At 41.4% G+C, this 14,005-nt stretch overlaps 2 protein-coding genes across 5 annotated transcripts in view; one reads left to right on the top strand and one right to left on the bottom strand.

Moving 5' to 3' along the window:
• LOC109423306 (uncharacterized) overlaps positions 1 to 14,005 on the bottom strand; it is a 764,938-nt gene that overhangs the window by 566,722 nt on the left and 184,211 nt on the right. The gene's annotated exons all lie outside the window — the stretch shown is intronic.
• LOC109423303 (mastermind-like protein 3) overlaps positions 1 to 14,005 on the top strand; it is a 28,620-nt gene that overhangs the window by 2,355 nt on the left and 12,260 nt on the right. Inside the window, exon 3 of the mRNA XM_019698231.3 lies at positions 6,816 to 7,219. Coding sequence (XP_019553776.3) covers positions 6,816 to 7,219 — 404 coding nt within the window. The remainder of the gene's footprint in view (positions 1 to 6,815; positions 7,220 to 14,005) is intronic.

The following is a 14,005-nucleotide window of genomic DNA, read 5'->3' as shown; positions in this document are numbered from 1 at the left end:
TCTGAGATAACAAGAGACAAAAGTCACAGAAAGCATTCGTGTTTACATATTTAACGTAAACAATGGTTGTTATAAAAAAAAAATGCGTCTTGGTTTGAACATCTCTGGATTCATCAGAGGTTCACCTGGAACTCATTCATGAATTCCCCTAGAAGCTAGAAGTTCCTTCAGTGAATCTTCCAGAAATTCCTCCAAAGATTACTCCAGAACATTATTCAAAGATTTATTCAAGAGTTACAAATGGTTCCTTCTGAAGTTCATTCAAGCTTTCCTCCAGGAGTTGCTTCAACAGATCCTGCAAAGATAATTCTAGAAGTTATTTGGCCAATATCTCAAGGAATATCTTCAAGTATTCTGCCGCCACTCGCATAACAGTCCCATTTTTGCTGGGTTTTCTATTCATAGGGGATTGTTTTGCGAGTGGGGACGGTATTCCTCTTGGAATTTCACATGCGTTTTTTTTTTGCAATTCCTTCAGCTATTCCTTAGCAACTTATTCCAGGAATTTCTACATGGATGATCCAGGATATTCTACAACGATTTCTCCATGAATTTCTTCAGGGACTCCTTCAGAAATTATTTCACGTATTTCTTCAGGAACCATTGAGTTTTTCATAATTCCTTCAGGAATTCAATTTCTTCGGGGACTCCTCAGGGATTCGTCCAGGAATTTCTACGGGGATAATTCCAGCAATTTTAACAGGGATTTCTCCAGGAAATTCTGCAAATATTTTTCCAGGGATTTATTTCAGAATTGTTGAGGGATCTTTCTAGGAATTTCTTCACAAATTCTTCCAGAACTTGCTACATGGATTTCTCCGGGAATTCATACAGAGATTCTATCAGGTATTTCGACATGGATTTCCACAGTTTCTTCAGGGTTTCGTTCGGGAGTTCCTTCAGGAATCCCTCAAGAGTTTCCTCCAGGAATTTATCCCCGAGTTGCTTTAGGGAAATCTTTGAAGTTTTCTAGAATTTCTCCAGGGATCCCTCCAGGAATACCGTCATGAGTTTATTCAGCAGTTTCTCCAAAAGTTTCTTCAGGAGTTCTTCCTGGAGATCATTCAGGGATTCTTCTAGAAGTTCCCTCATAAATTTCTCCAGCAGTTTCTACAAGTATTTCAAGCAATCCTGCAGGAATGACTTCGCGGATTTCTTCAGTAATTTGCGAATTATTCATAGATTCTGTTAAGGTTATCTCCAAAATTTCATAAGGAAATCCTTAAGAAATTTATTGGATGGTTTATTCTTTACCTCTCAACCTAATTTTACAGCTCTTTTGTTCACTGAAGCACTTTGAGAGCGATTGCAACTGACAGCTGAACTTACAGATAGTGTCGCGCCTAAATTTATTCTATTCTACTACATATATCGAACCGGTTTTTGTGCCGCTTTCACTTATCTACTCTGCTCATGGCAGAATGATATGCTCGAGGATGTTGATGTGTGGCTGCTGTTCTTTTTCCAGTCCTATTGAGGTTGCATTATGAGTAATCCCATTCCGTCAGAGCTCTATTAAAGCTCAAGAGGGTCAAGAGCCAGCCGCTCTCGAGGGGAAGAGCAACTGACGAAATGCCGGGGATGAGATGGAACCTGTGACAATGCGCTTATGAAGCGAACTGCGCCACATTCTGGGTTTTAACCATAACATCCTCATCCAAATTTGCTTTTGAGATACAGGAGTTCCTCCATTTCTTCAAAATTTCCTATGAAATCCCTCCAGAAATCCTGTCTGATATTCTTCCAGAAGTTTCTTCTGGATTTCCCCAGAATTTCATCTGGGATTCCATCAAAGGTGTTTCAAAGATTTCATCAAAAGTTCCTTGTCGGATTTTTCAAACAGATTCTTCTGGTATTCTGGGGAACCATTCTGGGGTTCATCTAAAAAAATGCACGAGTTCTTTGTAGAATCCTGCAGAAGTTCTTTAAGGTATTTGCGTAGCAGGAGTTCCTTCTGAAACTTTAGTTTCTTTGTAGACTAGATTTTATGCAATCTGTCTTTCGTTATTTGAAATTCTCCAGGTTTTTCAATTTTTCATGGAGCAATTCATATTTTCTATGGTGAAATTTGATGATATTTATGGAGCACTTCTCTATTTTCTGTGGTGAATTTTTTTTTTCTGGAGCAATTTAATTTTTCTATGGAGCAATATTTAATTTACTATGGGTACAATTTTAATTTTCTATGGAGCATTTGCATTTTAGTATGGAGCATTTCAGTATTATTTATTGGTACAAAATTGCACTTTTAAAGAGAAAATTTAATGCTTTTCTGTAAAGTATGAAACGTTTTCAATTATTTATGGGTAATATTGCACATTTTCATGGAACATATGTTGATTCTTTATGGAGCGTTTTTTGATTTTCTATGGAGCGTTTCTGTTTGTTTATGGGTGCAATAAATAGGCTGCCAAATTTAACCTTCCAGTGCGCGTGCCATCAAATAACCGAAACTGCACCGCGCTCACGCTGTATACGACGAACGGTTTTTTTTGAAAGTGTTGTACTTTTTACAACAACGCGCGTAGAAGAGTTATTTGTTTTTGCCTATGTTCAATATATAGAAATGTTTTGTAGTTGTTTTCTAATTTTTTTTTTCAGCTGAAATGTAAGAAAAACTCGTGCTAGAACAATATGTGTTGATAGTGCCTGTGATAGAGTGGATATAAAACCTCTTTTGCAAGTACCGGATCGAATACTTGCATGCGATTGGACCAAGATTGTACGGTTTTCACAGTTGAAAGAGATGTGAGAATTTTCCATGTTTAATTACAAGGTACATAGTATCAGGTAAATGGCAAGATAAAAGGAAAAAAAATATTGTAATATGCACCGCTATATCATGATATCCACATGCTCTTGCACCACGAAAGCGTCCCATTAATCCCCATTCAAAATCCAACTCCAGATATCTTTAACCCTTATGTGGCCGACACGGTACCCGGGTATCTAGCGTCCATTTAAAAAGCGTGGTGTAGAAAATAGCAAAAAGTTGGTCGGACACATAACGGTTAATGGTGGACCAAGTTCTTGGACATCATCCTAAGTAGATATCTAATCAACGTTTCCTCCCCATCCCCGCTGATCAGGTGTTCGAAGTCGTTCAATGAAAGGTTTGTCAGCTAACAGGCAACTTTTTTGGCGCATTAAACGTCCCAATCGACAGCCACCATAGGATGTGTACAGTCGGCTATGTTATGCTATGTAATTGTTCTTTCTGTAAAGAAGCACGGCTTTATGGCAAAATCCACTGTGCCACACCAGTAAGAACTGCAATTGACTATATTCGGTGGATCTTCGGAGTGTCATTGATCTCACGGAACGTTCCAAGTTGATGGAACATTTTTATCGGAAGGTCGTCAGGGTGCTTTATATTCAAGATCATTTTTTTATCTTCATTGGATGGAATCAACAGAAGACCGAGAATTTCCAACAGTTACTAACGCCCAGTAACTCGGCGAGATTTTTCATTATTTCACTGACATGTATCAATATGTTAAAACGTGGATATGTATAGTACTGGATGGAATATGAAGGGCTATGGCCGGTTTTTTATATGAAAAGTTTCAGATATGGTGCTACTACTTTGTTACTCGTAATTTGGGTTATTTCACAGCCGGGGCAGGGATAATCATAATGTTATTCTTCTTATTGCACCGTTATAGTTACGCGTGAGAGTGGGAGTGCGCGTGTGCGAAGCCGCAAAGAAGAAAACTTAGATAATTAAAACATAGATATGCAACTTAGGGAAGAAGCTGGCAACAAAAGAGCAGCGCCTAACTAGCAGCAACGGCAAATGGGTGAACTAATGTTCATCCAGTGTCCCTGCGCATTTCCCCACTGAAAAAAAAAACACTCAAACAGAACAGAGCATGCCAACAACTGTCAACCGCAAATGCATTTTTTGTTTCATGTGGTTGCAACAGAATCACACCGTTCTTATGGGGAAATGGCGAGATTACTATTACTATTTGAAGAAATCTCCCGGGGAATAAAAAAGTAAGATATCCAACTGTTCCACGTTGTGATGGATGGTCGCGGTCGGTATACCTGTCGTGGATGGCTGAGAGGTAGACCAACGATAGGGAGAGCGTGTGGGTTTCTGGCTCGAGAAGTGAAAGGTCATCCTCGTGGTCATCAAACCGAAAGTTATTGAGTTGATCGGACTTGAGCCAACTCGTCATGCTCAAAGAAATAAAACTCACCCCAAGTTCCTCAGAAAGGCCACCCGTATGAGTTTAATTGGAAAATAGCAGTTGTGGAAACCGAACGTTGTTGCGGATTCTATCCCGGAGATGCCAATAGCAGTTTGTTCTCTTTTTAAAGAAAATTGGTTTGACCGTGAAGATTCCATCGAATTAGGTTTCCAAGGTGTACCACAATGTAGAACCATCCAGAGGTAGTCTTAGGGATTACGCGTTCCCTATTGCTGTAAGCCCTGGAGGTGCTGTCCAACTCAAAATAATCGTTAATATTCGATGAAGAAAATTAATGGAGTAAGAAGCCTTTTTCTGCTCGGACCAATAGAAGGTGTAGAAATTACGATACGCTTTTAAGTCAATTGGGTGGACAAGGTATCGGTCAGTAATTAACAGCACGGATCCCTAGGAGCTAGCTGTTCCGGTGACCCTTCTGAAAATCCTAGTTCTGAAGCGCGTACTGCCGGTTCGTCTTGGGTTAGTCTCATTTGCTTGTCGTTTGTTTTCACTCAATACACAACACGTTAGTTGCCAAGGTTTCAGCAAAACAATCAAGTGCGCAGGGTAGTTCAATTGAAAATGCGCACCCGCTTCGGTGGATTACTTCACCCGTCGACCAACAGGTGGCATTAGGTGCAGCCTGTGCAGCGATGCCAACCGCATGCATACTGCGATGGTCAAGTTGGAAATCTATGTATTAATTATCTAAGAAGAAAATCAACAATAGCAAATCCACGAAAATCCTATGGACGCGCGCTCTCACTCTCACTTTGAAGCGGCACTACGGCAGCGCGGTTATTTCAGAGAGCGAACAAAGGCGCCTAAGCCTAGGCTTTCAAGTCAGGGCATATGGCTTAAATTCCTATGCCCCATCCCAGGGTTAAGACTTTCAATGAAGTGACATTTACTTTCTTAGCCACGTCACTCCCAATGTTTTTGCTTGGTATCTATAATACGGAGCGGCCGACGAAATGTCGCCGTTCTATTGATTTGTTTCATTGTATTTAATAACGTTGCATAGTAGGCCTGACGCATCCTTGGTGCTTTGCAAGTATTGATAATGACAAGAAAAATAATAAAAGAAGTCGATTTTATCATCTTCTAGAATTCTTGCAAGTGATGGCTGTGTAAATGTAGACCAGACCAGATAAGAGTTCTTTCTGCCATTTTTTTAGAATTATTTTAGCAATCCTCCAGGAGCTGCTTTTGAGAATCCTCCATGAGTTCCTGCAAATCCTCACGAAGTTTCTTTTGGGAGCCCTTCTAGTACTCCTTATAGAAATCTTCCTGCAGTTATTTCTGGATTTACTCCAGAAGTTCATTCTGGAAATTCTTAAGGAGCTCCTTGTGAAAATCATCCAGAAGTTCCTTCTTTAAATCCTGCACGAGTTATTTCAAGAAATCCTTCAAGAGTTCTTGTCGAAAACCTTCAGTATTGTATCTTTGAGATTTTTTCTCTGGGAATTCACAGACTAAACTCTTGTTCTTTAAAGGAACTAATCCCTAAAAGGGAGGTCCCATATAGCCACAACTGTGGAAACGTGGGTACCCACCATAACCATGCTAAGGGTGACGGGTTCAATTCCTAGTCGGCACGGGAACTTTTTTTAATGGAGATTACATGGACTTCCTTTGATATAGAGTATCTTAATGCCGGCCATACGATAGACACATGCAAAATGATCATTGGCATTGGCACTTGTTTGCTTTTAGGTCTTCACCAGGGATGCCATATACAGATTTATCTGAATTGTACAGATTTTTGTACTTCCATACAGATTTCGTTATATATGAAATACAGATTTTTGAGCTAGAGGGGCCATTTTGTTTTCGCATTTACTTTTGTATAGATACAGATTTTTCAAAAAATTATCTGGCATCCCCACATCCCTGAACTTCACTAACACAAGCAAGAACAAAGTTCCTCCGCAACTTCTTTTTATCTCATTGCTCAAAGAGTTCATCTCCCGAGATTTTGCCAAAATATTCATTCGCTGGGATTCGTCCCGAAGTTACTCTTTGAGAATTCTTTTGGAGTTTTTTTTTTTAATTCTTTCATAAGCTACATTGCAGGGATGCTCTCGTAAGCTCCATCGCTTGAATTCCTCTGTCTTTCTACTGGGATTCTTCCAGAAGTGCTGATGTTGGGATTTTTTCAGGCAAATATCCCCTTTCTGATTCCTTAAGGTCTTCTTCCCTCGGGATTCTTTCAATAGTTTCTTCTTAGAATCCTTCAGGAAATCTCTCCCAAAATTTTTCGTGAAGTACCTTTCCTAAAATTCTTCTAGATCTAGATGTTTCTTTGCTTAGAACTCTCCTTGTTTGTTGAAGCAGTCAGGATAGAATTACTAAAAGGAACACCGATGTTATTAGTTTCCAATCTTCGAAAATACCCTTACTACGCTAAGGATAACGCCTGTTCATGACGGATTTATTTTTTCACCAGCAAAATAAAATTGCTGACAAATTATCTATTCTGTCACTCTGTATTAAGATCGTAATATAAATAGCCAGAATGCAAATACATTTCTATAAACATCACAACGTGCTCATAAATCTCGATTTCCTGCATTGTTAAGTAATGAAAAGTAAATTTGTCATCTTTCCAATCCACAGACAACTCCGAGCCAACTGTTCCAGTATTACCAGCTGCAGCAGCAACAACAGCAACAACAACAACAACAACAGCACCAGCAAAACTACCAGCACCAACAACTGCAGCATCATCAACTGAAACGTCAGTACGCATCGTCGCCGCACCTAACCTACGAACCGGTTCGCCAGTTTGGACCGGTGGTCCTGCCCAACGGAATCATCCAGCTGAAGATGCGCGACGCCGTGGTCATTGAGATGACCATCGATCGCTCGATCAAGCTGATGAATAATCAGGAGCAGATCACGATGGCTTTGTCGAGCACGGGAACGTCGGCGGCGCTAAGCCACCCGAATGGAATCGTGTTCCAAAATGGCTCCCGGGTGGACATCGTGGCGTACGATGGCCGCGGGAAGAATTCCTATATGTAAGTAACGTTTCTTTTATTTACTGTTGTTCTTCGTATAGGTAAAGGGTACCGTAATGGAAGGTCTTTTGACTTTTTGTCTTTCTCGTACACCAAGGTGTACCGAAAGGCTATATCTTCACTCCAAAAATGAAATCTTGATAGAACCCCCGGAGGGCCAAGTCTTATATACCAAACGACTCAGCTCGACGAGTTGAGATGATGTCTGTGTGTGTGTATGTGTGTGTGTATGTATGTATGTGTATAAAAATGTCACCTCACTTTTGGATAGTAAATATCATCCGATTTCAACGCTTTATGTTTCAATCGATGCGGAATATTGTCCCATTGTTTCCTATTGAAAATGGTTTGAATCGGTCCAGCCGTTCCGGAGTTATGGCCATTTAGGTGTTCCGGACCGGTACCCCAGGAAAGGGCCAGATATGAAATTGAAACAAACCCATGCATGCGACCCATCAAACTACGGCATTTTCAATTATCTGATGATCGGTAAGCAGGAAAATAGTCGCAGACTATATCTGAACCGGTAGTGTTCCGGAACCGGTTCAGGGTGTCCCGCCGGAAGTGGCTAAATATAAAAGTGAAACAAACCCATGTATGCGACACATATAATCATCGCTTTTTCTGTAACCTGATGAGTGGTAAACAGGAAAATAGTCTCTGACCATATCTGATCTGGTAGTGTTCCGGAACCGGTTCCGGGTATCCCGCCGGAAGTGGCCAAATATAAAAGTGAACCAAACACATACATGCGACACATCAAATCGCAGCTTTTTCTATAACCTGATGAACGGTAAATAGGAAAATAGTCGTGCACTATATCTGAACCGGTAGTGTTACGGAACCGGTTTTGGATCATCTGAACCTGTAGCATCCCGAAACCAGTTCCTGATATCCCGCCGGAAGTGGCCTAATTCATACATGCGACACATCAAATCGTAGCCTTTTCGATAACTTGTACGATCAGCAAAAAAATAAGCAAAGCCCACATTAGAAACGACTGATAGTGTTCCGGAATCGGTTCGAGGTGTCTCGCTAAAACTGGCCGAATGCAAAAAAAAACAAAAATTCGCGACACATCAAATGGCGTTTAAAGTATCCTGATGAACGGTTACAAAGAAAAAATATTTCAGATCATGCTTGGGAGAACTAGTAGTGTCCCGGAATCGGTTCCCGGTGTCCCTCCGGATGTGGTCAAATGTAAAAGGGAACCAAACCAGAGTTTCCCATTGCTCATGTGTACATAAATGTGACAGCGAGCCTCCCACCAAATTGTCTCCCAGCTCTTCAAAATCGCAGTGTGCTGCGCTGCTAGGAGGCTCACGAGAATCTGGTGGGTGCGAGCTAGGCACATAGCTCCAGGGGAGCTCGTCTCATGTGCTACGTGAGCTGTTGGTATCTAAGGTGAAAAACAACTTCTTGGTAACGAAGAACCTCAACAACTTCCGTACATAACACAAGTGTCTGGTTGGTCTATGCGATACGACTAGGGACTCTCAATGGAAAGGTTAAGGTTTCAATTCTTGTTCGTTTAGGAAGTTTTTGTCGTGAAATTTTCTAATTTAATCAGCGCATGAGACGAAGCTCATGAGACACATCTTCAGAAAAATGAGGCGCACAACTTTCAGTCTCAAAATGTACTGGGCTCCTGGGAGCTTGCTTGCAATGTGTCTCCCGTACATGGGACTACAGCACGTGTACATCAACTCTGAACCAAACTCCATGCATGCGCTTCATCAAATCGCGGTTTTTTCCATAAGCTGATGAACGGTTATTAAGAAAATTAGCTGAGATTACTTAAGAGACCACCGCTAGTGTTCCACAACCAGGTTTCAGGTGTCCCGCCGGAATTGGTCAAATGTAAAATTGAACCATGTAAATTTTCCGGAACCGGTTAAGAGTGTCCCACTGGAAATCTATATATATAAAAATGGATTTCCGTCTGTCTGTCTGTCTGTCTGTCTGTCTGTCTGTCTGTCTGTCTGTCTGTCTGTCTGTCTGTCTGACCGCTATGGATTCGGAAACTACTGAACCGATCCGTGTGAAATTTTGTGTGTGGGTATTTTTGGGACCAGGGAAGGTTCTTAGCTTGGTGTGAGACCTCTCCGGTCTCTGGAACTGGGGGCTCCCATACAAATGACCTTCGGGGCACTTCGCTATGGAACTGAATGTCAAAAAACACAGTAGGCAGGCAGTAGGCAGTACAACGTTTGCCGAGACGGCTGTGTATTTACAATCAAAATTCCAAAAGTGTGTAAGCGAGATTATCTAATACTCCCTGCAGCTGAAGAATACCGCCTCATTGCTTTGGCCTTTGGGTAGTGGAGCAGCCGCTACACTACCGTGTGGCCGGAATTTCACCGCCGGGGCAACTCAGCAAATGGAATGGCAGGTTTGTTGGGTCAGTGCTCGACCGACGGGGACCAGCGGGCGTTGCTGGATGGATCCGGGTATCAGGCGTCTTGCTTCTTTGTCGGACCAGGACGGCACGACCCAGGACGAGACCGGAACGACCGTGCCGAGAAGAGTCCCTCCTTTACGGTTAAGACAATCGTCTTACAGTGGACGATGGCGGGTCTTTTGCTATTAGACTAGGGAGCCATCTCGACTCCCGAGTCGCCATGTGTGACCGTTTTATAACGGATACGAGGTCCTAAAGTGGATAACAATTTTCCACCAATGGGGTTGAGGTTGTTGTAGATTTACCTGAAAGCAGGTAGTCCGGATATACAATCCCTATCCATTCTTCAACAAAAAGGGGGGGGGGGGGTGGTAATGCGACGTGACAGATATTATAGGTGGTAGTGTCGTGGCGTCAAGTGGTGTCCAGTAACTGGCACCACGTAGAACTAGACGGTCCGGCGAAGACAACGCTGGACTCCTCTGGACTCGAGGCAGAATACATGGTCTGGTGCTGTAGGTCGCACTTCTGGACAACACGAGGCATGGATTCTTCCAGACAAACTATTTGCTAAAAGCCCACAATGCAACGGGACTCCAGACGAACTTCAGGTGGCCAATTATTTCACGTGACCAGAATACAAGAGTGATAAAGGCTCCTGGTACAAAACCTTTTGGGATTATTTTGAAAATGACTCCAAGCACTCTGCTTGGGATTCCTCTAGAAATTTCTTCAGGAGTTGTTCCAGGATTCCTCTGTGAATTCCTTCAGGGATTCGTCTAAAAATTCCTACAGGGATTCATCCAGGAATTCCTCTATAAAGTCCGCTAATACTTCCTCCTAGATATACCTTAAGCAATTCCTCTAGAGATTCCACCAGGGGTTCATCCAGGAACTTCTCCAGCAATTCTTTCATGGATTTGTCAAAGAATTCCTCCAGGGATTCTTCCTGAAAGTTCTCCAGTGATTCTTCAAGAAAACCCTTCAGAAATTCCTCTAGGGATTTCTATGGAAATTTCTCCATGAGATCCTTAGAAGATAACTCAAGGAATTTCTCTAGAAATTCCCTCAGGTATGTCTACTGGAATTCCTTCAGAAGCTCCTCCAGGCATTCCTTCAGGAGTTCCTCTAGGGATTGCTCTTGGAATTCCTCCACGAATTCTTATAGGAGTTCCTCCAAGAATTCTTTCAGAAATACCTCCAGGGATTTCTATAGGGATTTCTCCAGGGATTCATCCAGCCATTCCTTATGGATTTAATTTTGGGACTCCTCCTGGAATGCATTTGAGAATTCCACCAGGAATTCCTGCAGATATTAACTCAGGAATTCTGGATTTCATCCAGGCATTTCCTGCAGGATTGCCACCAAGAATACCTCCAGGAATCACCCCAAGAATTGATCCAGGAATTGATCCAGAAAATCCACCACGAATTTCTTTTTGAAATTCTTTTAAGAATTTCTTCAGTAATTCTTTCAGGATTTTTTCCGGGAATTCTTCCAGAGTTTCCTTGAGGAGTTTTTCCAAGGATTCCTCCAGAGATTTCACCAGAAATTGATTCATGGGATCCCTCCAGAAATCCCACCAGCATTTTCTCCAGGAATTCCTTCAGAAATTGGTCCAGGTATTTACCAGAAATTCCTTCAGGGATTCCTCTAAAGATTCTTCCAGAGATTCCTCCAGGAATTCCTTCGATAATTCCTCCAATAATTCATAAAGATGTTCTTCTAAGTTTTTTTTTCTGGAATTCCTCCAGACATTAATCTGGAAATTGCTAATGGAATTTCTGAAGGGATTCCTCCAGAAGTTCTTCAGGAGATTTCTCAAGGATTCCTCGAGGAATTTTGCCAGGTATTTCTCTAGAGATACCTCAGGAAATTCCTGTAGAAATTCCACTAGGGATTCCTCGAGGAGTTTCTCCAGAACATCTTTAAAGGATTTCTCCAGGGATTCTACCTGAAAGTTTTCTAACGATTCTTCAAGAAAATCTATCAGAAATTGTTCCAGGAGTTCTTCTCAAGATTTTTCGAGGAATTTCTCTAGATATTCCTCCAGAAATTCGCACAGGCATGTCTCCAGGCATTCCTTCAGGAGCTTCTCTAGGAAATTCACTACGGATCGCTCTAGGAATTCCTCCAGGAATTTTTTTAGGAATACCTCCAGGCATTACTCCAGAAGTTTCTCCAGGGATTTCCATAGGCATTCCTCCAGGGATTCCAGGCATTTCTTCAGCATTTGATTCTGGGACTTCTCCAGGAATAACTTTAAGAATTCCACCAGGAATTGCCCCAGAAATTACCCCAGGAACTCCTGCAGATATTACTTCAGGAATTCCCAAAGAAATTAAAGCAGTAATTCGTTCAGAAATTACAACGGCAATTTATCCAAGAAATCATCCTCCCGGAGGATTATTCCAAGAATCAAGGGATTCCTCCAGGAATTGGTTCAAAGGATTCCTCCAGTAATTCCACCAGGTTTTTCCAGCAATTTCTCGAGGAATTTACCAGGAATACCTTCAGGGATCCCACTAAAGATTCTTCCTCCAGTAATTCATCCAAATATTCATCCAAGAATTCTTCATGGAATTACTCCAGAAATACCTCTGTGAATTTCTCTAGGAATTTATTACTCGCGCTGTCTGTCTGTCTGACCCTTATGCATTCGGAAACTACTTATCCGATCGGTGTGAAATTTTGTAGGTAGATATTTTGGGCCGGGGAAGGTTCTTAGCTTGGTGTGAGACCTATGCGGTTTATGGAACGGAAGGCTCCCATACAGATAACTTTCAAGTCACACTGTTCCATTTTCTTTATGGACCAACTGCTGAAATTTACAACATACCTAAATGTTTTCTTCTTTTTATCGAAGGTTTTTCTTTCGAGTGGCGCTGTTGTGTTGTTTATGGCAGTTGAACTGTAGATTCTATGGTCGAGTTTTCCGTTTAATTTACATTGATAAAAAGTTGGTTAGCAAACAGCATTCTTTATCAGAGACAAATGTACCAAATGGAAGATAACGTGCCTCTGGAGCTGGGCTTCCGATGTTTATACAAATGAGTTAACATACTCTTTGGAGCCATAAAACTAATTATTTAATGAAATGATCAACAAGATTTTTGAACGGATCAATTTGTCCTCATGGTGGGTGGCTATGTTCGTATGTAGAACAAGTTAAGAAAATTAACAAAAACATTAGAAAAACTGTGCAAGAGCAACAATTAAAATGGGCAATACATGGTTTGCCGGGTCAGCTAGTGGACATATATAAAAGTGAATCAAACCCATGCTTGCGGTACATCAAATCGCTTTTTTGTCAGTAACCTGATGCATGGATAATGGACTGTGCCTATTAGTCCATAGAAGTTACCACCGGTAGTGTTTTTAATTCCGGGTAACCTGATTAACAGTTTTCATAAACTCAGACCACATTTAAATATACCGGTAATGTTCCGGAATCATTTCCGGGGGTCTCGTAAGCAATACAAAATAGACTGAGACTACATAAGAGGCTACTGGTGGTGTTGCAGAAGCAGCGTTGGGTGCTTCAGCGGAATTACGAAAGTGAACTAAATCAATGCAAACGATGGATATGTGTAAGAGAACCAAAAACCTTTAAAAAAACTAAAGCGATCTCGTTAAATTACACAATTTTTGATTCCTGAGACGTAAATTTACAGTAGGATGGGTCAACGTTGTATGGAAAAATTAAAATGTAAGCGCATCAGCCCCGAACATTCTTTTAAATCTTTATTTGCGTCTTAAATTACTGCGCAAAATTTTGATGCGACTGGAGGGCGAGCACTGTAATGTTGTTTATATTTGAATGTGACATAGCATTGGCAATTCAAATTACTACATTACAAATTTTACATGGATCTTGTAACCAATGATAATAAAATATAGCATAAAGTGTGCAGATTAAACTTTGTCAAAGTGATCTGTGAAAAAGTTAAATCCTGGCTAGTAATTGTCATCTTGGTATGAATCAGCCTCCAGTGAAGGTGGTCAAGCAGTCAACTAAAAGGTCTTATACTTTCGGCTCTGCCCATACGTTGAACATAACGTCGGAATAAGCGCCCCAATTCGATGATGACCTTGAAATTCGTAGGTGGTACAGTCCCAGATCACCCTTATGAGCATTTCCTCCGTCTCGTCCGTTACCAAAGTACAGAGATTTGGGGCTGATCACTGACTCTAAGGCAAGATTGATTGCGTCGACGGAAATATTATGAGTACATATTCGACGAGAAAGGCACTATCACCACTAGGTGGATTAATCTGGGTCTTTAAGCATAGAGTAGCTTCGTTCCGGCCTTACGATATACGAATAGGGTGGTCAAACCCTTTGTAAGGCATATGAAGTAACCTTCAAGCCGAACTTAAACAA

The sequence above is a fragment of the Aedes albopictus genome, chromosome 2 (assembly GCF_035046485.1).
Source record: "Aedes albopictus strain Foshan chromosome 2, AalbF5, whole genome shotgun sequence".
Classification (NCBI taxonomy): Eukaryota; Metazoa; Arthropoda; class Insecta; order Diptera; family Culicidae; genus Aedes; species Aedes albopictus.
Note: the sequence above shows the minus strand (reverse complement) of the source record. Positions and strands in the feature narration are given on the sequence as shown.